Below are 25,219 nucleotides of genomic sequence, written 5' to 3'. Positions count from 1 at the left end.
CCCAAATTTTGATGGTGAACTATCTGTATTTGAGAACGCGCTCGTCAGTTCCACCAACTATATGTGGATGCACTTAAGTATCCTGTAATTTTTCACTTGACCACTTTTTGGTCACGAGGGTTGTGTGCTCTACCGCTTCAGACCGCCAGCAAAAAGGAAAGGGAAGTTTTTTCTTCCTCGGAAACTCGTGGTGGTTTTTTCTTCCTTTTTTTTTTCCTTTTTTCCGTCTTCTAGTGATGGCCGGTCTGTCTGTTCCCTTCTTTTTCGATATTTTTCATCGCAACCCTTTCCACATCGCTAGGTGTGTTCCCGTGAACACGCTCCCAAGTGGGTCGTAGCCGTAGACCGTAGCAGCAGACCGTAACAACATTTGTACATCGAATTTGCAAAAACAAAGTACATGGGATTTTTATTTATGTTTGTAGGTATGTCACCATGCTGCCACCTTGTATCATTCTGCCATGAAGGCAATCAAAGTAGGGATACTTTTTTTTGTCATTTTCAATATTTACAGTTTTTTGCTTATAGGTTTTTGAGGCAACTGAGTATTGAAATTTGGATTATGCACGATAATAACCAGGTTTTATTTAAAAGTAAATGAAAAGAAACACAAATTTGGTACAAAAATTAAAAAAAAAAATTTTTTTTCTACACTTTTTGACGATTGCCAATTTTTGGCGAAAATTTCGAATATTTGCCCCATGTCCAAACATCAATAACATAACTTTCCTTGGGTGAATATCCCAAGATGAGGCAATTGATGGTTTACTACTGTGGTGTAGAGAAAAATTAACAAACGGGTATGAAATATTTGACGGTTACCCGGTTTCATATTTTTGCCGATATCTCTAAAACCGGGTTTCGGGTATCAACAAAATTTTACCTAAATATACCCCACATAGATGTGTACATCCTGCTAAAATTTCAACACAATCGGTTAAGAAGTGTTTAAATAAGTAAAAAAATTAAGGTTTTCCGGGTTTATATTTTTATCAATATCTCCAAAACCGGATCTCGGGTAATAAAACGTTTTTACCTAAACATATTTCGTTCACATTTTAAAAGAATCGGTAGAAAGGTGTTAAAATAAATTGTTGCAAACTTTGCAGTAAAAAATATTTGGCGGTTATTCGGTTTTATATTTGTATCGATATCTACAAAACCGGGTCTCGTGTATCAAAAAAATTTTACATAGCTAACAGCTGCATACATCTCCATATTTTGTTAAAATTTTGATATAATCGGTACTGAAGTGTTGAAATAAATGCATATTTAACATTGCGACCTCAATTTATATATATTTTGCTCGATCTTTTGATTATATCTTTTTGAGGCATTATGTAAGATGAGTAACGGCGATGCACAATAGCTCCAATTTACCCCTCAATGTTCCTAACAAAAAGATATTTGCGTGATACCATGTTTCAAAAAAATTGTTTTCTCTCCAAAAAAAACCAAAGTTTGGCGGATGGGATGACAAACACGCCCACATTAAAAAAAAAAAAATTTAAGTCAAATTTTAACAAAAAATTTAATATCATTTCAGCTTATATAATTGTGTCAACATTCAACTCCAGTAATGATATGGTTCAACATAATACAAATATAAAAGAAAATTCCAAAATTTTCTAGAATACTTTTAATCCCATAAGTCGAACAAAAATTTACCAATCCTTGTGAAATTTGGTAAGGATATAGCTTCTATGACGATAACAGTTTTCTGTGAAAATGGGCGAAATCGGTTTGAAGCCACGCCCAGTTTTTATACACAGTCGACCGTCTGTTCTTCCGCTCGGACGTTAACACGATAACTTCAGCAAAACTGATATATCTTTACTAAACTTAGTTCAGTTACTTATATGAACTCAGTTTATCTTGGTTTTGAAAATGGGCGAGATCCGACCATGACCACGCCCACTTTTTCAATATCGAAGTTTTCAAAAAATTAAAAAAATGCCATAACTCTATACTAAACACGAAAAAAGGGATGAAACATGGTGATTGGATTGGTTTTTTAATTCAAAATATAACTTTAGAAAAAACTTTTTAAAATGGGTGCGATACCTACCATATTAAGTAAAGAAAATGAAAAAGTTCTGCAGGGCGAAATCAAAAGCCCTTGGAATCATGGCAGGAATACTGTTCGTATATAAATAATAATAGGTACCCGACAGATGATGTTCTGGGTTACCCTGATCCAGATTTTGGTCGATATCTCGAAAACGCCTTCACATATACAACTAAAGGCCACTCTCTTTTAAAACCCTCATTAATACCTTTAATTTGATACTCATATCGTACAAACACATTATAGAGTCACCCCTGGTCCACCTTTATGGCGATGTCTCTAAAAGGCGTCCACCTATAGAACTAAGGCCCACTCTTTTTTAAAACACTTTAATACCTTTCATTTGATACCCATGTCATACAAACACATTCCAGGGTTACCCTAGTTTCATTTTCCTACATGATGATTTTCCCTTATTTTGTCTCTAAAGCTCTCAGCTGAGTATGTAATGTTCGGTTACACCCGAACTTAGCCTTCCTTACTTATTTTTAAATTCAAACAAATGCTGTGTTGTGTCTTATTCCAAAACGACAACTGTCACATACTTTATCTACAAACTAAATGCTAAATCTCTTAATCGTTGTCAAGAGAATAAAGATTTGGGTGTAATTTTTAACTCCAAACTCTCTTTCTCCATTCATATTGACTTCATTGTTGCAAAGCCCTTTGAATTAATTGGGCTGATTAGACGAAACACCAGTGACTTTAAGGACCCTATGACGTTGAAGGCACTTTATATATCCTTGGTCAGAAGTGGTCTTCAATATTGCTCATTAATATGGAACCCTTTCTATGAATCGAACTCCTATAAAGTTGAGGAAGTTCAAAAAATTGTTACAAAAATTGCTTTACGTATGCTTCACTGGCCAGACGGCCTCCCATCATATACCAGCAGGTGCAAATTGCTCGGTCTTCAGGCTTTGCATGACAGAAGAACTTTTATCTCACTCATTCTTGCCTATAATGTAATATACGAATTGCTCTGATTATCTAATTTGTTCATTCCATATATTCCACTGCGTGATCTTCGGCATAATAGATTATTTATCGAATGAACCTCTAACTAGGACTATACATCTAGCAAATCGATTCAGTAGTGTTATTAACTTTAATAACAGCTTATATAAGTTTCAGCTTGAATTGTTTTCTATCTGTCTGTAAGAAAGCATGTAGTTATCGACATGTAAGAATTGAAGTAGATTATGGTCAGCGCAAAGAATTTATCAAACATCAATGGGGTGAATCCGATTTCAAGGGGTTGTGTTGCGCTACCCTTTCAACCTCACCTACCCGAGGCGAATCCTGTTTCCTTGACAGCCGGGGCTCTGGCGACCCCAAGTTCCTCATGGAACTAGGGGGTGGGGAGTGCTGGATGGTCTAGAAGGTTTAATGTGGTCATACTAAATCGTTCCCGATATGGTCGGGCTTATACCTTAATAGTGCGTTGTTAGCGCCATCAACATCGGTAACACTCCGCAAAGTCTTCAGGGAGTGTGTATCGTTAAAAGCACAACAACAACAACAAAGCATGTACTTTTAGACTGAATGAATTAAATATACATATCAATAAAATGCGCGCACAAAGAAATGACTAGCGATTTCTTTTCTCTGTACGCGCATTTTATTTATTTATTTAATTCTTTCAGTCTAAATGTCAAGAAAATACTAGTAATTCAGTCCCCACATGACACCAACCATCTCTTCAATTCCAATGTCGATCCAGCGCCTCTAACACCCCTCTCATTATGGTCCACCCCTGTTGAAACAGCAAGTTTTCTTGGACTCCCGTAGAGGATATTGATGACAATTTGTGATCGGTCACACCTATTGGATGGGTGAAGCACTGCTACAACAACAACAACAATAACAACAACAACAACAACTAGTAATTCAGATTGATATTATTGACAGGTTGACTTAGCACATTTACACATCATTGCCCACAGCACATAAAAATGAAAAATTAAAATATATTTTTTTGTGATCGATGTATTTTGAATTCAGTTTTAAAACTGCATTAAAATAAAATTTTTCAAAAAAATTGACTTAGCACATTTTCACATTAAGCTAACGATATACTAAAGATAGCTGTAGAAAAAAATGTAGTATTTTAGATACTCCTGGTTGTGGATTGATGACATATGACGGGGCTTTCCTTATTTGAAGAGATAGATCTTTTGGCGAAAACCCAACTTGTGTCTTGCGGTTCAATAAACACTAGACTTGTATATTCTCATATCTCACTGTCTGGAGGTCCTCATAAACCCCGTTCGACTCTTGGTACCCTCGGCGTAATCCTTTGACCTAAAATGTGATTTTTGAATTGGATGTACCCAAGTGTAAGGCTTTTCCACATCTCTACTATAAATGCGGAGGAAAACTAATCTCACTTCAGGTCCAGGTATTAGCTCCACTGTCGTAATTTGATCACATTGAACCTTCTAGATCGTATTGGGGCCGTGTGAAGTCGTAACTAATAAAAATATTGCACTACCAGCAGTCCGCTAGCCAGACCTCATATCTTTAAGTCTGACTAAAGTACAGACCCCGAGAGGCGTGAGTACCATGACCATCGTGCGTATCTGCAGCATTATATGTAATGTCTTTGTCGGTTTTGTTGTATTCCAAGCTGCTGCAAAGATTTGATGCAGTGAAGCTAAAACCTCGCAAGATGATCCAGCTTTGCCGAGGGCTCCCTAACCCTATCCCAAGTTTCATGACAGCTTCCTGTTTTATCTAATCTCGAGAAATGGAACTCTATTAAACAGTGCTAGTGATGTTCTCCCAATCGGGAGCAGCCCTCTTACCTTTTTGCAGGTTCGAAAGCCACTTTTTAAGACTCACTCCAGCGAGTGAGGGGCTTGGTAGGTAGGCCTGTGGTAAGAGCCAAATAAAATGAACTTGGTCATGTCAACGTTCAAGGCGACAAGAAATTCTATTACAAAGCAGTCGATCAAGTACCAAAAGCAGGGCACCCTTTTCAATCCGACAAAGGTACTCTGCATAGGCAGTAACTCAGCCGTCACTGCCTTCGAGGTCTACAGGAGACATGACGACGGTTACTATCCAGATTAGAGGAGCTTAACTTATACGACGTACCTAAATACGCTCTTCACAGCTCTTCTAGGGGATAATCTAGCGCACCGTTGTTCGGGAATAAGAGTTGATGCACGTCTTTTATCTACTCTTCGTCTCAGTGTTTGAACCCAGCATCTAAAATATCAGCGTCCTCAACCTTGCTGATTGCGAATCACGTACGCATTACTTCGCATAGACTTGTAGGTAACTTTTTTAGTTCTTACAAGAGTTCCTTCCGTCTTTCGCCGTATATTTTTGATGCTATTGTCAGACGTTTTCACGCTGCCCCCGCCGGATTGTTATTTATTATGGATGGGTTCCAAGCTCAATGAGAAGGTAGAAGGGGTCGTATTCTGTCAGAAATTGGTAGTCGGTAATTTAGGCTCCTCGACCACTACAGCGTCTTTCAAGCGAAAGTCGCCACTTTATAGGATGAGATGGCCGGAGTGCTATCAAGTACGTCATGTGTTAGGAAGTTTAACATTTACTCGAACAATCAGGCGGTTATCAAAGTACTGAGTCCCAAAATTGTGCGGTCCAGCTCAGACATCCCTTGAAACTGTCATGCGTGCGTACTGGAGGTGAATGACAGCAGATATTTTGGTACACCGCTGGCTACTTGCAATCTGCTGGGTTCCTCGGTATTTCCAAGGTTCACTAAGACCCATCTTTCATTTGTGATTGAATCGTTGACGGGGCCCGGTCCTAGAGGAATCCGTGCAGTGCCGCTCGTTGAATTCGAAGGCATTTTTCTGTATATGACGAGCTTTCCTAAGGTTAACGGCATTCACAAACTTCATCAGCGGCGGTACAAAGTACTCCTGAGACATGTTGGCACTGCGAATATATGCTATAGGGTGTATTTGTACTCTTAGAGAGCCGAGTTACGAAGTTAATGGTGGTCTGCCACGATTACAACTTTTTGAATGCAATGGCCCATGCGCTCATAATCTCACGTAACTTTGATGTGTTCATTGTGGACAGAATTCTTTGGGAAACGGGAATCCATATATTGATCCTGATTCAGAGGTCTGTTTCACAGATGGCTCGAAGTTTGATGACGGAACAACGGGAGCTGGTATCTATGGGCGAAACTTCAAGGATGGTACCACATTTTTCCCACATTTTTCAGACAGAAATCGACGCAATAGAAGTTTGCTGATTAGGGGGCTTAGAATACACCCGCGGCAGGTATGCGTGTCGTTAGAGACGACTAAAATACCAAACTGATTCCAGGAGTTGTGAAGCGCAACACTTTCAAGGGGTTGCCAGCGCAATATATAGATTCTCAAAACCAATTGTCAACCTCACTTACCAGTGGCGAATCCTTTGTTCAACAGTCCAGGCTCTGGCGACCCCAAGTTCCTCATGGATCTATGGTGGTAGTGCGGTATGGTCTTGAAGGTTAAATGTGGTCATACTAAATCGTTCCCGAGATGGTCGGGTTAGTACCTTAATGGTGCCGGAACGTACCGGATCTGCGTCCGGAAAATCACCATCAACATCGATAACACTCCCACAGAACTTCCGGATACCCGGAGTGTCTTTATCGCTACAACAACAACAACTAAGAGGCTTATCCTCAAGGAGTAAAAAAAAATAAATAAATGTAAGGCGCGATAACCTCCGAAGAGATTTTAGGCCGAGCTTCTCTTCCAATTTGCTTCGTGCGCCTTTTTAATTTTTCCTACAAATTGGCGGGACGGGACCTTCGTGTTTTATGCCGACTCCGAACGGCATCTGCGAGGCAGATGGGGTTTCACTCAAGGAGTATCATCAGCCTTTAGCGCCTTGCAGTCCTACATAATAACTTCCAAGCTAGTGGATGAATGGAATCCTAAATGATCTGGAAGCTAAAACCAAAGTTTTATTAGAATGGCTTCCTGAGCATCAGCAACATATAGGTAAAGAAGATAGGCCTACGAACTCTCACTGGGTATTATACGGGACACTTTAGTGTACTATATCCCCTTAGTAAGTTAAATCTATCCAATACACAAATCTGTTGCTTTAGTGAGCTGGAAAATGAAACGTCGGTTCACATTCTCTGCGAATGCATCGCTCTGGCAATTCAGAGACTCTCCCATCTATGTGGTGTGACTCTTAATCCCTTTGCGTTATGGAGTTAAAAGTCTGAAGAGGTACTTAAATACTTTAAAAGCATCCACATACAGTAATAGGCCGGCCGAAAGGTCAAGCACAATAGATCTAAATAAAGGACGCAGTGCATCTAGGCCTAATAATAATAATAACAAAAGTCGCGGGAAGCCGCGGAACTTCCATTTAAAAAAAAAATTGAGCAAGAAGGTCAATTCGGACTACTAGTTATATGTGGACCATAATTTCTCCAAAACCGTCCAGTCGCTCTGCCCTGATTGAGTAACACACAAAAACATTTGGATACTCTAACATACATATAGACATTGATAACAATAATCTAAACAGATTTAATTGTAGTATACCTCAAATCAAACTTACCGCAAAATCAGCAAAATCCTTAACATTCGATACAAATGGCACGGATTTCAGAGAACTGCCAAAACGATTAACGCCCTGTTGGACATTATCGGTTACTCTATTCAAACCGCTACCAAATCTGTTAGTGAAACCACCGCCAAGTCCACCAAACTGTGCCGCAGCGAATGCAAATAGAAACGGCAAAAAATAAATTGTACCCAAACGCATATTGACTAAAAGTTTCAAAAGATATGAAATAAAATTAAGAACAAATATTTAAACTGGGTTTAATATGCATGAGCATTAGATAATATTTATATATTAACGTCATAGCTTTATCGATGGCCAGAAAAACGAGTTTAGATATAAAATCTTATGTTCATTGTTTATTATTCCTAATTAATTATGTAAATAAAGCATTATTCAAATTAGCCTCATGTTTGAGCCGGCTGTTATTTAAAGATATTATCAAATCCATAAAATAATCGTAAATATTAAGTTTTTGCGCTTCGAAATGAAATAACCTCGTTAAATAGTGAGGAACAAAAAAATGTCTATGAAACGTTTTGAGAAATACAAAAAAAAACAATTTTGGGGTGAATGCCGGTTTCCTACTTTCATTTGTTGAATTGAAGAGAATGTTGTTTAATAGTAGAATAATAAATTGACCGCCACCGCACTAGGGGGCACTTTGAAGAAATTTGACACAAGTCTTGCCCCAAATCAAGGTTAGAGTTAAAGCAGGTTCTAGAAATAAACCCTTCATACCATTACAGCCGCGTCACAAAGAATGCTGCCCAAGCGGAGGTTCACGTGGCCATTGTGGCACGTTGTGATAACACGAAGGAGACCTTGTTTAACTTCTGTAGAATGTGGTTCATATAGTGTTAATTATTATAACAAAATATACTTTGTAATTTATACTTTAATTTTTGAATAATTTTTTAATAGAGTTTCCTTTTTAAACATGAACATTTTTGATTACATCAAAAAGAAAATTCTAATAGTTTAAAAGATTAAAACTCAAAAAAAAAAAAAAAAAAATACATGTTAAATCATTTAAAATCTGTTTTCAAAAGACTTGAAGAATAGAATTTAAATATCAAACCTTCAAAATGTACTCTCGGTGTAAATAAATTAAATTTTTTAAGTTACGAAATTTCAGGCCAAGGTATTAAACCTTCTTTAGATCGAATTGAAAACATATGGAAAACCGATTTCTATAAATAAGTTACAAAAATTTTTAAGTATGGTAAATTACTATCACAGATATATTAAAATGTTAGCAACATGAAATGTTAACACATGCAATTAAAAACGAACTCAAACAATTAAATTGGAAAAATGAAACCATAACAGCTTTCGAAAGTGTTAAAAAACTTTTTGCTAAAAATACTTTACTTACACATTTCGACAAAAATGTTGCTATTGTAGCAGTTCTTCAACAAACTAGCAATAATATACTATAACCCTTAGATTATTTTTCAAGAAAATTTACTACAACAGAATCTAAATATTCAACATTTGATCGTGAACTTTTGGCAATTTATAATTAAATTAAACATTTTCTTGAAGGTAGAAATTTACAATTTATACTGATCATAAACCTTTACCTCATGTTCTAAAGTGGATAGATCTGTAATGTATATTGGAACGATTTTCCGTCATCCCTTGTCAAAGTTGGTTTTGAGACAAACCGGTTTCGGCGTTGTGCCATCACAACGATTTTCGTTTTGATCTGTTGTTGTCGTTTGTCCTGTATTTATAGTTCGTAAGTACGTGAGCACGTATTGTCAAAAATTAATGCTTGTGTATATTTAGTTATGTGTATGTGCTGCGTGTTCATTCAGAACCGAGGGTGGTTTTTACTGATCGATTTGTGTGGCTGACTGAGGCAGGTAAAAATCCGTAATTTTAGTCGTTTGACCTTCCTTGTGGGTTGTTGTTTTGGTGCGTTAATTGTTTTTTGTGTTTATTGTCTCCCTTCCTCCTCCTTCGAACTGAAATTATGAGCTTAAAGGAAGAAGTAAATTTTGATAAAGAACGCTCAGTTGGTCCATTACTAGGTTTCAGTAGAAGAGTATTGAAGCCGGGGATTGTTGTATATTGGATGTATATTGGAGCGATTTTCCGTCATCCCTTGTCAAATTTGGTTTTGATACAAACCGGTTTCGGCGTTGTGCCATCATCAGTGTCGATTTTCGTTCTGATCTGTTGTTGTCATTTGTCCTGTATTTATAGTTCGTAGGTACATGAGCAGTTATTGTCAAAATTTATGCTTTGTTTATTTAGTTATGTGTATGTGCTATTTGTTCATTCAGAACCGATGGTGGTTTTTACTGATCGATTTGTGTGCCTGACTGGGGCAGGTAAAAATCCGCAATTTTAGTCGATTGACCTTCTTTGTGGGGTTGTTGTTTTGGTGCGTTAATTGTTTTGTGTTTATTTGTTGTTGTGTGTTTGTCTGTTGTACCTGTGTGATTACTTTTTTTCTTGTAAACAAGTTTTAAAGGCTCGAATATTGTGTCAGAAATTGTGTTTATTTGTTCGTTTATTATTCTACCGTCGAATGTTTTCTGTTTGTAAATTTCCATGTTTTCGAGTACGCTAAGACGTCGGCTTTTTGCTTGTATGCGAAGAACCCTAACTGTTTTATTGATATTTGCTGGCGAACATTCATTCTCGACTATGTGATTCGCGAAGTTAGACTCGGGTATAATGTTTGGATTCCGATTTTTTTTTATTGTAATCTCTAATATGTTCTCTGAATCTCGTTCTTATTTGCCGTCCTGTTTGTGCTATGTAACTATGTTGGCATCCGCAGGTAAGCTTATAGATATATCTCCTCGTCAGCTACGTCATCTTGAATATATAGCTCAATTTACAAATGATATTTAATATATACGTGGAAAAGACAACATAGTTGCCGACACACGTTCTCGTATTCCAGAAGTAAATGCAATTTCAACTCTAGATATAAATTTAGAATCTTTATATAAAGAACAACAAAGTGATACATTTTTACAAAAAACCTTAAAAATAATTTAAAAGAAATTCATATTCCAGTTATTAATTTAAATATATGGTGTGATGTTTCTCTCCAACCTTTTCGACCTTATGTTCCACATTCTATGAGAAGAATTATATTTGACAAAATTCACTCATTATCTCATCCGAGAATAAGAAGAACTAGAAAATTAATTCAAAATAAATATTACTGGCCTAACATGCGTAAAGAGATTAACGATTGGACTTCATCAATTGTCAAAAATCCAAAATTTCAAGACATACTAAATCTCCTATTCAAAAAATTCAAATACCATCAGGTCGTTTTGAACATATTCATATGGATATTTTTGGACATCTACCAGATTCAAATGAAAATTGTTATATTTTAACAATTATTGACAGATTTTCACGTTGGCTTGAAACTTATCCACTTAAAGATATTTCAACAAATACTATAGTAATAACTTTTATTCAAAATTATATACCACGATTTGGTATACCATTAAATATTACAGTAGATCAAGGTTCACAATTCACTTCAAATTTTTTTACGGAATTAACTAAACTTTTAGGTTCTCATAAAATTCATACATCTTACCATCCCCTGGAAGCCCTGGAAGAGAATAGCTTAAGCTGCAACCGTGTTAACTTTTATATTGACAGTCAAGCAGCAATTAAGGCAATAATCTCGCATATCACAGCATCTAAATGCGTGTTAGAGTGTAAGCAGTCTCTGGAGAGAATCGGGACAGGGAGAAGCATACATCTATATTGGGTCCCAGGGCATATGGGAATAGATGGGAATGAAAAAGCGGACGAACTAGCTAAAAAGGGCGCATCCCTTGAAGCTTGCTCCGTAGATGTCCCAATTAGATTGGGCGAGATTAAGCGAAGACGAGAGGTGCACATGATCGACCAAGCGGGAAAGGCGTGGGTTCAAGCGCGGGGCTGTAAAGTGTCGAAGATTATGTGTAGGTCTTACAACCTTAGACTAACACAGTTGCTCCTATCATTAAAAAGAGAGGACTGTAGACTCATGACGGGTATTCTGACTGGACACTGCCTTCTGGCGTCACATGCCTTTAAACTAGGCTTGGTCAGTGATAGCAGATGTAGGAAGTGCGGGTTGGAGGAGGAAACGATCGAGCACGTTCTGTGCTCGTGCCCTGCACTTGCCAGGCTAAGACTCCAGCTATTAGGAGTGATACAGCTGTCAGATCTATAAGCAGCAAGTGGCTTAAGTCCTAGGAAGCTTCTAGTATTTGCCAAGAGGACGGAGTTATTTTATAACATAGGTCCTGGGTTTTGATAGGGGTTTTCAGTTTGGTCGTTAAAACAAACTTCTGGTAACACTACGGACTCAATCAGTCTATGTGAGGTCCTCATGGACCGGCCAGTTCAACCTACCTACCTACCATCCCCAAGCAAATGGCATGATAGAGAGATTTCATCAAACTTTAAAAGCAGCGCTTATAGCATAAAACGACTCGGTCCACGATCTGACATTTTACCATTCATTCTTCCTAATTTATTGCAGAATTTCGTTTATATTTGCGTATTCTAACTCCACAATGCACCCAAAGAAGTGTCTGTGAAGACATCGGTACCTGGTCTTGGACAAGACGGAACAATGGCATAAATAATGTACTACGCTTTCTATCTCCTCCTCGCCCTGCAGCTGCGGTTGAAGTCATGTGTGTGCAGGCCCATATGAACCCCCGGGCGCCCATAAGTGACACAGAATACTGAGAAATGGGCTGATAGAGAGACGATTCAGAAGTATGACCGATTGAGATCTTTTTTCCTCCAACTTGGACCAGATTTGCCTGAACACCCTACATGTTGGTTCATCTCGCGGTTCACAGCAGCACAATTTCCCGAGAAGTATTATACGGCACATAACTAGCTTGATACATCTCAGCGGCACATCCACGGTTAAAACCACACACAGTGATATATCTGGCCAGGCTATGAACAAGTCTAGTAGAATACAAAAAACAAAATTTCGTGCCAAAGTTCTAAAGTAGGGGGTCGTGGTTGTAGCGCGCATACTTAATTACAACCCGATGAAAGGTATGACTACTTTCACCTTGATCTGGTCGGAACAGTGCTAAACGAGCCCGTTCTACGGAATACTTCCCAGGCTTCTTCTTTTTGTAGCGATAAGGAGACCCCACAAGGGTTTTGAAGGTTTTATCGATGTTGACAGACATAGCTCACACATTCAGTCTTTGTGATGTCTTGATTGACCGATGATTGATGAGAAATGTTGCCCGGAATATAAAAAGCTAAACGTTTCCTACTGAACCACTCTGAACATGGCCACGGCAACGTTTCGTATATGTGAGCGTTATCTTTATATGACGAGAGAAGAGTGAAGGCCAATGAGACTCACACGAGTATATCCAGATGATGGCTCATAGAAATAAATTTGGAAAATTCTACCACAAAAATGGGGGTTAACGTACAGTATGAACTTAAATTACAAAGAGAATACTTCTCGTTTTTGCTGAAAACCGAAATCTTACTTATTTATTTAAATCCATAACGCTGAAGATTATGCTAAACAAGTAAATAAGCCCAAGTCCGGGTAAAACTGATCTGGATATACCCATTCTTCAACTAAATATGGGCAGTGACTTGCCCATTTTCCCAAACTGTATTAAACTTGTATTTTGCGTCATAAAATCATTCCACTCCCCAGTGATAAATCATTTAATCAACATTTGTTAATACATTGTAAGATTTTTGTTATTTTTAAAATTTTCGATATCGAAAAAGTGGACCTGATTTCGGTCATATTTTCGATGCCAATAAACTATCGGATTTTATCCAAATTTCGAAATTTTCAATATCGATATGGTCAATTTTTATCACATTTCACTGCCAGTCTATCATGGGTCGAGAGAAGTGTATCAAATTTAGCCATGGATCAATCAAAATTATTTTCGATGCTGATAATTTTGATATAAAGAAGGCTTTATCTCTCTCGATTCCTTTATGTCATTACAAACAACCGTTATGCCATCAAAGTTATAATACCCTGTACAGTCAACGACGGACTACAAGCAAACTCGGAGGCGAGTGCATTCATTAAAGTCTCCGCGAAAGTTTTTTTAGTTAGGCACCCTAATGTGTTTGAGTAAATGTGATACATATTTACATTTAATGCATTTATTGCTTAATTTTAGGTTTAAAGTATTTAATTACAAAATCTTTATTAACTGTAAGTATGTTTGTACACGGTTAGAAATTTGAGCCCAAACTTTAAACCAATTATCGGTTTAAGCAATTTTTGAAACTTTTTGTACTAGATTTGAAATTGGAAACCTACTAGTTTACTACTATGTTTTTTAATTTTATTCAGTTTCATTTTAAAACTTATTTCAAAAATAAGTCTATAATCTTAAAATTGTTTTAAAACAACCCCAAAAATGTTTGCAAAAACCAGGAAATAGAAACCTGTAATCTCGTCCGGTTTTAAAACAAACCCCAATAGTTTAAACTTGGTGCTGAAAATTTTAAAATAAGAAAATTTCACTTGGGAAAATTGCTGAAAGTCATATTGCTTTTTCGAAACATTTTGTTATACATAGTATGTGGTGTTTTATATTGTGGAAAATATTAGCAGTTTCGCTAAGTCACTAAGCCCGCTAGTAATAAATCGAAAACAACCCCAACATATATATAGAACAAGGCTACGAGAATATGAGATGCAGCAATAACGACATATACAAGCAGCTATGAGATGCAGAAACGAGAAATAAATAAGCAACTAGTATTTGAGAAGGCGCGAAAAGTATAGACCCTGGGAGAAATAAAGAGGCGAATTTAGAATATAAAAGCAGCACAGTTCAAGTTGACCACCATAAAAGTTTGATTTTAAAGCGGTGTAAGTGAAGTACGCGGGTAATCTAATTGTGAATACTACTACCGTAGTCGTCTGAGTAAAGAACATTTTGCTATACTGAATATTTGAGTCATTTATTCGACAGTTCAGCGATTCGAACGATAACAAACAATCAATAAATTCCTAAAATTTGTTACAATACATATATTTTCTTACAAAGATTCATACCTACATAGATAGCTAAGTAGGTAGAGCAAGCTACTAGAATCCGTTTGTTCGAAACCAGGCCACCGCCCACTAGATTTTTCTTTTTTTTCTATAACCGCAAGTGTAGATCTCTTGTTTCAAATTGAAACCTGGTGCCGTTTAATAATTTTCAGGAATACTGTTATAATCTATATTTGAAACTAAATTTGGTTTGGTCATATCTCTAGCACAAAATAGTTTAGTATTTAAGCTCAAATTTCTAACCGTGTAGTTCAGTGTTTGCATCTGCTTGTTTGCCTTCATAAAAAAGATCTAATCGATTTATTAGAATCATCATTTTAGCTGATAACTCGTTTGTATATAAATGCATATTTAAGATTAAGTTGTTTATAAATACACTAACAACAAAAAGCAGCCATTAATTAAAGGCAGAGTTCGAAAATAACGAACTGAAAGATCATATCGGGCTTGGACTCAGAGAAACTTTTTAAACAAACAAGTAGGGAAGACTGGGGTGTAACCGAACATTACATACTCAGCTGCCAAATTACAGATTGCAAAACTTTTAAATTAATTTCTTTTAAAAGTGGGCGGTGCCACGCCCATTGGCCAACATTTTACTAATTATCTATTCTGCGTCAAAGCTAAATCGCTTTATCAGTCTTTGGTAATGAATTATCGCACTTTTTCAGTTTTTCGATATAGAAAAAGTGGTCGTGGTTATAGTCCGATTTCGGCCATTTTAAATAGCGATCTAAGATGAGTGCCCAGGAACTTACATACCAAATTTCATTAAGATACCACAAAACTTACTCAAGTTATCGTGTTTACCGCGGGCGAACGGACGGACATGGTTAAATGAATTTATTTTTTTGGCCCAAATCATTTTGATATATAGAAGTCTATATCTATTTCGATTAGTTTATGCCCTTACGGGTTACCGTTATGCGAACAAAGTTTATATACTCTGTGAGCTCTGCTCAGCTGAGTATAAAAACTGAGAGTGGTCATCAATTATAAAAAGTAACTTTCGCAGATTTTCCATAAAGGAACTTCCGAAGGAAATAACACACACATGCTTCACTCGAACTTCGAATTTACACAGAAAACGCTCCACAGTCTCTCTGGTAGATATGTCTTTACAGCCTCTATGTCTTCGTGCAATGATCAGAGCTATAAGATTATGGGTATCAGTTGTTCTTTTTGTTGAAGTTTGGCCAAGTAGTGATGTGTTTTGGCTTTTGCGTAGAAAATTTCAATTTGGCCCATGGCTACATTGATGCTGATTACATCCTCGTTTATTTCTACTGAGCTCATACGTGCCCCAATGCACTTTTCTTTCCGGCCTAGCTGTCAGAACTGGTGCTTACCTAGCTAGTTATGTTCTTGTCCTCGAGTAATTTGCCAGCTTACCAAATTTCTAGAAATCCACTGCAATTTCGCATTCGAGGACTCCAAGCAACACCTTGTATATTATTGAAGATTTGTATGCCATTTTCAACTAAGATCGTGTTTTTTTGTTGGTATAATTTTTAGCCAGATTTACAAAAGTTCCACAGTTTGGAAATTGGCCAAGTCTAAGGGCAAGAAATCCAATTTGGCATTCAACGATTTACTAGGGGCAGTTCTAGGCGCTCTGTTGATATATATAATACCAGATTCTTGCAATTTCGAAAAAAATATGAAGGTTTGGCGGCCAATGCTTACGCTTACACCCCACAGCTTACTCATAGCTATTTTGCAAGTATAAATGACTATAAATTCCATTCCGCTGAGAATCGTTTATCTTCTTTATCAAACCATTTAGCATGAACGGAGTAAACACCGGCGGCCACCGTGGTGTGATGGTAGCGTGCTCCGCCTACCACACCGTATGCCCTGGGTTCGCACCCCGGGCAACGCAACATCAAAATTTTAGAAATAAGGTTTTTCAATTAGAACAGAATTTTTCGAAGCGGGGTCGCCCCTCGGCAGTGTTTGGCAAGCGCTCCGAGTGTATTTCTGCCATGAAAAGCTCTCAGTGAAAACTCATCTGCCTTGCAGATGCCGCTCGGAGTCGGCATAAAACATATAGGTCCCGTCCGGCCAATTTGTAGGGAAAATCAAGAGGAGCAGGATGCAAATTGGAAGAGAAGCTCGGCCTTAGATCTCTTCGGAGGTTATCGCGCCTTACATTTATTTTATTTTTTTTTAAATAGCATTGGTTAGACTTTGAGTGCGTTGTAACTGAAACCACAGCCAGCGGACCACTCTGATACTTCTATCTTTGAATAGGAAGCTAGCCTAGTGTGTGTGATCGCTGTTATCAAAATATGCTATGATCTTACCGCCTCAACTTTCAAAAGTGAGTTAAGAGTGAGGCTCGTTATCAAACGCCAACTGTATTGTACTGTACTGTTATGCAAGTTTTCACGTACAGATTCAAAGAAGATTTCTTTTTAATCTCTGCTTTTAACTGAAAGCCGCCGTGGTGTGATAGTTACTTGCCCCGCTTACCACACCGAAGGTCCTGGGTTAACGTCCCGGGTAATGCAACATCTCAATATAGATATGGCTTTCAATTAGAAACAAGCTTTTCAAAGCGAGGTCGTCCCTCTGCAGTAGTTTGGCAAACACTGCCACAAGCTTCTTATGCTTAGTTTTAACCAGGTGAAATTTGACCACAAACTTGGTCATATCAATGAAAAGCGCTTGTCATACAACGTGGCATTTAAATAAATCGGCAATTTCCTATCTGGGTGGCGAATTTGACATTAATATTTCATTTGCTAATATGTTGACACTTAATATTAGTTTGAAACTTGAATAATGCCACAGGGCGTGGAATAATGGGAAATGTAAAGAGTTGAGAAAAAAATTAACACAAAATTTTAGGGTGGGTTTTGACAATGCACTACTTTATCGACTTCGAGTCAGTATTGTGAAATAGTGGAAACGTCTTTGCAACAACTGACCAGCAGGTCAGATTAAGGCAGGTTTGGACGTCAGTCGTTTTGACCTAAAGAGAGCCAAACATTAAAACCCATTCAAATGATTAAAGAGTTATACTAGAGCTCTGCCTGAAACACTATAATAATTAAAAAGAAAATAATACATTCCCCCTATATGCTCACTTCATTACAAAGAATTAACTATTTGATTTTTCTTTCAATTACTTCAATTAAATATTGCTAATATAATTATATATTGCTTGGAAATAGCTGCAAGGTGGTAGTAATTTTGTTTATATCGATGATCGGTGTTCATTTTTGGTTACAAAAATTGTTTTTGTTAAAGTAATTTTGTAGTTTTCGTAAGGTGTGGAATTCGAACAGGTTTAAAAATGTTTAGTTCTATCGTTCCGGAACTCCTGGAATTTATAAGCGACTAACATCCACTACTTCAGCGACATCCAACTACTTCAGGGATTCAAGGGGTTGACAAGCAAAATACAAAGCTTCCGCAACCCAATTGTCAACCTCACCTACGCGAGGGGAATCCTGTTACAAATAAATGAATGTATCATACACATATTTAGCAGTCGAGGCTCTGGCGACCCCAAGTTTCGCATGGAACTAGGGGGTGGGGCGGGATGTGGTCATATTAGCCGTTCCCGAGATGATCGGGCTAGTACCTTAGTGATGATTTGTTACCGAAACGTAACGGATCTATATCCGGCAAAGGACCATCAACATCGATAACACTCCCCAAAATCTTCGGTGATCTTAATACAACAACAACAACCTCAGCGACACTCCGCAAGACTTCTTGCCGTTTCTGCTGCCACAATATTCTCTTTTTCTCAAAGCAAAATATCACCTATCATAAAAGGCCATCTAATTCGATTTGTAAATATTATTTGATGTTCCCAAATCGATAAAACATTCCGATTTTAATTCGAGCAACCTTGAAGAAATGAACTTAATGTAATCGAAAAATTTTAAAAGCGTCTCAAAATTGTTTGTGAAAGCCGAAACAAGCCAGGTAATTTTCATAACAAAGTACAGTTATTGATTAGGAATTCCCCAAATTTTAAACTTCTTCTTCACTTTCAAACACTTGCCTTTGCAAAATCACAAGAAACACGAACAAGTTAAATCGATTGTTAGATTTGTGGTTAAGAACGATTTATTCCGAGATATTGGCAGTGGAGTAAACACGGAACTATTGGCGATTGGCGCAGCTGGGATTCCCTTTTATAGCGCAATAAAGTTTAAATGAAACAAAGTCGAGAATATAAAAAAATTATACCCAGCGTATGTTTTTCTTGTTGCCATTATCTGAGCGGCTTAAAACGTATAACAAGAAAACACAAGGAAACCCAGACATCGAGAACCTGTAATTGTCACAATAGCTGCGCAACTGCGCTCTCGCACCTGCTCTCAGAGAGTACAATTCAATGTGACGGAGGTCATGAGAAGTTAGGTTGAACTGGCCGGTCCGCGAAGACATCTTACGTAGACTGATTGTGTTCAAAAGTTTGCTAGACGACCAGACGTAAAAAAACCCTATCAAAAACGAGAAATGGGCGCATGTCTCTAGCGCAATTTGTACCGCTGCCTAAGGAGGAGCTTGAATTCCGGGAATCACGAAAAACCACTTGTTAAATCTAGTTTACATATAACGTGATTATCTTTATTTTCGTACTCAACTCCGAATCGGTTATTAAACAACTAGAGACTCCGATTTTTTTTCATAGACAAAGGATCACCTCTAGGGTGTAATATTCAAGTGGAAATACGAAATAAAAACTAGTATGGAAGGCTAATTTCGGGTGTAACCGAACATTACATACTCACCTGAGACCTTTGGCGACAAAATATGGGAAAATCACCATGTAGGAAAATGAACCGAGGGAAACCCTGGAATGTGTTTGTATGACATGGGTATCAGATGGAAGGTACTAAGGAGTATTTTAAAAGGGAGTGGGCCATAGTTCTATAGGTGGACGCCTTTTCGAGATATCGCAATAAGTGTGGACCAGGGGTGACTCTAGAATGTGTTTGTACGAAATGGGTATCAAATTAAAGGTATTAATGAGGTTTTTAAAAGGGAGTGACCCTTAGTTGTATATGTGAAGGCGTTTTCGAGGTATCGACCAAAATCTGGACCAAGGTGACCCAGAACATCATGTGTAGGGTACCGCTAATTTATTTATATGTGTAATACTACGAGCAGTATTCCTGCCGAGATTCCAAGGGGTTTTGATTTCGCCCTGCAGAACTTTTTCATTTTATTCTACTTAATATGACATCATTTTTCTAAAGTTATATTTTGCACCAACAAACCAATCCAATTACAATGTTTCATCCCTTTTTTTATATTTGGTATAGAATATGGCATTTTTTTATTTTTCGAAATTTTCGATATCGAAAAAGTTCGCGTGGTCATAGTCGGATTTCTGCCCTTTTTTATACCAAGATAAAGTGAGGAGTTCAGATAAGTACGTGGGCTAAGTTTAGTAAAGATATATCGATTTTTGCTCAAGTTATCGTGTTAACGGCCGAGCGTATAAAACTATGTGTATAAAACTGGGCGTGGATTGATCCGATTTCGCCCATTTTCACAGAAAACAGTTATCGTCATAGAATCTATGCCCCTACCCAAATTTCACAAGGATTGGTAAATTTTTGTTCGACTTATGGCATTAAAAGTATTCTAGAATAATTAAATGAAAAAGGTCGGAGCCACGCCCATTTTGAAATTTTCTTTTATTTTTGTATTTTGTTGCACCATATCATTACTGGAGTTGAATGTTGACATAATTAACTTATATATTGTAAAGGTATTAAATTTTTTTTTGAAATTTGACTTAACAGTTTTTTTTAAAGTGGGCGTGGTCGTTCTCCTATTTTGCTAATTTTTATTAAGCATGCATATAGTAATAGGAGTAACGTTCCTGCCAAATTTCATCATGATATCTTCAACGACTGCCAAATTACAGCTTGCAAAACTTTTAAATTACCTTCTTTCAAAAGTGGACGGTTCCACGCCCATTGTCCAAAAGTTTACTAATTTTCTATTCTACGTCTTAAGATCAACTACCTACCAAGTTCCATCGCTTTATCCGTCTTTGGTAATGATTATCGCACTTTTTCGGTTTTTCGAAATTTTCGATATCGCAAAAGTGGGCGTTCTTATAGTCCGACTTCGTTCATTTTAAATAAGGATCTGAGATGAGTGCCTAGGAATCTGCTTACCAAATTTCATCAAGATACCTCAAAATTTACTCAATTTATCGTGTTTACGGACGGACGGACATGGCTGAATAAATTTATTTTTTCGCCCAAATCATTTTGATATATAGTAGTCTATATCTATCTCGATTAGATTATGCCGTTACGGATTACCGTTATGCGAACAAAATTAATACACTCTGTGAGCTCTGCTCAGCTGAGTATAAAAACGTAAAAATTTTACAGCTAATAATCTAATACCAAGGGATGGGATACATGTGAACGCGTAGATTAACTATCGCGGATTTATTGTGGGTAGGGCATGTGTAAACGTGGTCTTAGGATGAGGAATAGTACGAAATTACACTGTCTGCAGCCATTAGAACGAAAATGGTGACATAATAACCAATATAAAGAGAAAATTATGAATGGAAAACTTGTCTACCCTTTAAATTGAGGCAACGATGAAACACCTAATGAAGGAGCTGAACCCAACCTAATAATAGAAGACGATGGAAGGAAAACTATTCTTCTATGACAATAACAAAACAAAGCTGCGGCCAATGATGGATTATGTGCTGAAAAATTCAAATACCGCATCGAAAAACTGGTAAGGCGCTTGCACCAATTTCTATCAAAATATGGTCGGCCGTGTGCCTGACGAACTAAATGTTCTTGTCTCCTATCCACAAGAGAGGAAATTTAGGAATCTTGGCAACTATAGCAAAGTCAGTCTTCACAGTATCGCATAAAAGGTCCTCTCAAGCATGTTGTGCGAAAGTTTGAAACCTTGCGTTAATTGACTGATAGGACCGTTTCAGTGTCGCTTAAGACCTGGTAAATCCACCATCGATCTTTTGAAAAAAGAATTGGACCATATTACCTCCTCGCTGGATTTTAAGAACGCTTTCGACAGCACGAACCTCGTATAAGTCTCTACCTCTTATATGAACCTATCTATATACCTTTTTGTCTGCAATTGGTTTCTCCCCAAACCGTATGCGGCTGTGCAGTAGAGAAGTAGAGGAATACATGATGATGTGTGGTGGAGGGTGACTTTGGCTCTTACGGTTGTTATTTTGGTTTCAGTTATCCCAAAAAAGAGGTGACTGGCGTGCTTTTCCGCGGGGCGGTTAAAATTCGCTAAATAAAATATATGTAGACAAGGGAAGAAACATATAAAATATATTTTAAATTAAATTAATGCGGATATGAAAAACGCTTTTCGTAAAAATATAATAGCGTTGGGCTTCGTGTTTTGAAAGAAATATTAAATTTCGTTTGGGGTCTTATTTCCGCAACAGTTCTGCAAACGTCGAATATCAGGAATCTTGCCACCGCATAATGGGATGGATATAGGCATCGGAAATGTAAAGATAATGATAATTGATAATGTGGATTGTGTTTATTTTTACATGGAGTAACACGTCCAAACATGTACTGAATACGTTCATATACGGACATATGTATGGAAGCACCCTGCAAAAAATGCGATTAGTCTAGGATAATTTTGGGAAGAGTAGCAAAGGGGAATGCGATTATAGCTAGTTGAGATCCCTTCATATGGGTTAATGTGGTCCATTTTGTTAGAGCATGTTCTATGGGGAGAGTAATTGTACTTTTTTATGCATGAACGAGTACTGTGAGACAGATCGCTTTTGTAACCCTACGAGTATTGTCGGACAGGACCTCTTTGTACCCCTAGATTGAACTGGCTGGTCCATGAGGACCGCACATAGACTAAATGAGTCCGAACCAGTCCTCTTTATTCCCTTACGGGTGCTGTCGAGCGGGTTCCCTTTGTTCGCCTACGGGGTACTGTGTGACATGTTTGGTCTTTAGGGATTAGTAACACGGTTTTTTTGAAGGGTATGTTAATAACTTGACACATGACCGGTATAATATTTGTTCTGGTATCACCTGCTGCATTTCCGCTAGACAGGTTTCTAAATTGAGTTAATAACTCGATTGTATGTAAAAAAAACCTCAGGAAGCTAGAATGAGTATTTTGCACCAATTCAGTGGTAATTTTATCACTCACATGTATAGAATTAGATAACATATCGTAATAAGATGGTTATGTCCATGTGTTGGTGCCATGCCGTCAAATCACCTTGCAAAAAATGCGATTAGTCCAGGATGAATCCGGAGAGAGTCGCAAAAGAGTATGCGAGCAATGCCAGTTTTGATCTATATGTATGAGTTGGACTGTTTCCTTTTGTTTGAGCATGTCCTTTTCGATTCAATAAGAACTCAAATAGGGACCAGGCGCATTTTGCATGGCAGAAACACAATCGAATGGTTTGCCAAGCCACCAAATATATTTGCCGTCAGTTGACCGCCTACTTTTCTAAAATGAATAAAAAATATTCTCCGGAAAATTAACCTTAACTGCGGCGTAGTAGTTAAGTCTACTAAACCTAAACTGACTAATCCCAACTGTACCCGAAAGGGCCAAAATGTGATAAATTATGCTCAAATGTAGACAAAAGAGATCAATAGGAGACCGATCTCTTTAGGGATTAACAGACCAATGAGTCGTCATAAGCTACCTCGCCTGGTGATATCTATGTGACTCTCTCTTCTGGGTACCAGTTACAAGCTTACATCTTTAGCATAGTGACATGCATGAATACACCGATGAAGATAGTAGTTTAAAATGGACAAACAAGTACTAGTCGAATTATGCTACGCAAGGAAGCCATTTAGGCCAAATCGCCAATTTCAAAGCAGCTTCTAACAATAGGAAAGGGAGTTGCAACACCAACAGCTCCGTAAGAAATAGGAAAGATCACTCCGATCCATTCGCAACCAAAATTTATATTTCTGTCATTGATGACCACACTGTGTATGGAAAAAGTTTCAATGATGAGCTAGCTATAAGAGCTTTAGTACAAAGTGTTATAGGTAAGAGAAAAGATGCTACAGCGCGGAAAATATTCCTATCGGCACGCGTATTTGTAGGTAGAGGAGAAGGCGGAACACCTCTCGTGCGTTGGAAGGGCCAGGTAGAGGAAGCCTCCGAACTCCCTTGATGCTCGAAATTGGCTATCGCGAAACAAGGATAGCTCACGTGACGTTGTTGTTGTTGTGGTAGCGATGCTGATGCTCCTTTGCCGGTTATACATCCGGTACATTCGGGTAACAAGCATCATTAAGGTACTAGGCCGACCATATCCTGAATGATTTGAACTTTCTAGTTCATGAGAAACTTGGGGTCCTCGCCTATGTATAATGCATTCATATTTGTAACAGAATTGCCCTCGCGGTGGTGAGGTTGAAAAACGGTTTGCGGAAGGTGTGAATTGGCGTGACGTACGTAGCACGTGTTACGCAACGGCCAAAATCGTTGCAGTGCTTATAAATTGATGATTCTACCAAGTTTGGTCTTTTTCGGAGTAATTGGAATTTATACATTGTTGTAAATAGCCTCGTGATAAGACTTTCGTTTGACTGCTGGGTAATGCATATATGTAAATACTAAAAGAAGACGAATTTAAATCGCACCAACTAAAATTGTGAGATCTAAGAGAGGAAAACAAGTTGTTTAAGTTAATAAATTGTCTCTGTGATAATTAAGCAGCCACATTCGCTTCTTAACATTTTTTTGCAGTTAAATTGGAATAAACTTTGTTTTTAAATTACCGATTATTTCAAATCAAGAGTAAGTATATGTATAACAGGGGCGTAGTGAGGGGGGAGGAGGCAAGGGAGCATCTTGCCCCGGGCGCTACTCACAGTGGGACGCCAAATGGTCCTCAAAGCATGGATAATTTGTATTTTTATTATAACTGATTTCTGAAAAAAAATACTATATTAAACAAGTAAGGAAGTCTAATTTCGGGTGAAACCGAACATTACACACCCAGCTGTACACTTGAAATGCTGTTGTTGTTTTTTGTGTGCTTAATAGTGTAACAAGGCTGCGCATTAATACTGTTACGAATGTTAGCAACACTGAGGGGTACTGCCATTTCTATGCCGATGCTAAGCAGCGACGTGAATGCACATCAATAATTTAATCATGTTGTCTATACCTATGTACGTACACGCAGCGGAGAAGAGATGCACAAACACATGCAGATATCTTATCTGAGATGCTCCTAAAAGTATGCAATTGTGATTGTGGAAGTGTCGTTCACACACACAAGCGCATGGGGTATGAGAGAAGCTATAAAAATAATACATCTGTAGTTGTAACTGAGAAATTTATAATAACTAGTAAGTTTTGGAATTAGAAAAGCCTAGAAATATGCAACGAGGAGGTCGGATAGTATAAAAGGGCGACAACAGTGGAGGCGAGAGATCAGTTTAATTTAAGCTATCAGTCAGTTTGGTTATTAAGACAGCTAGTTGCAAAGTATAAGTGTTATTGTGAAGTACTTTAATAAAGGT

General features: G+C 37.7%; 1 protein-coding gene across 1 annotated transcript in view; it reads right to left on the bottom strand.

Annotated features, from left to right (window-relative positions):
- CtsK2 (Cathepsin K2) overlaps positions 1-18,842 on the bottom strand; it is a 32,803-nt gene extending 13,961 nt beyond the window's left edge. Inside the window, exons 1-2 of the mRNA XM_067772161.1 lie at positions 18,712-18,842; positions 7,625-7,836 (exon numbers count right to left, since the gene is read on the bottom strand). Coding sequence (XP_067628262.1) covers positions 7,625-7,831 — 207 coding nt within the window. The 5' untranslated portion in view covers positions 7,832-7,836; positions 18,712-18,842. The remainder of the gene's footprint in view (positions 1-7,624; positions 7,837-18,711) is intronic.
- Between the last annotated feature and the right edge of the window lie 6,377 nt (positions 18,843-25,219).

This window comes from Eurosta solidaginis, chromosome 3 (assembly GCF_040869045.1).
Source record: "Eurosta solidaginis isolate ZX-2024a chromosome 3, ASM4086904v1, whole genome shotgun sequence".
In the NCBI taxonomy this organism is placed as follows: domain Eukaryota; kingdom Metazoa; phylum Arthropoda; class Insecta; order Diptera; family Tephritidae; genus Eurosta; species Eurosta solidaginis.
Note: the sequence above shows the minus strand (reverse complement) of the source record. Positions and strands in the feature narration are given on the sequence as shown.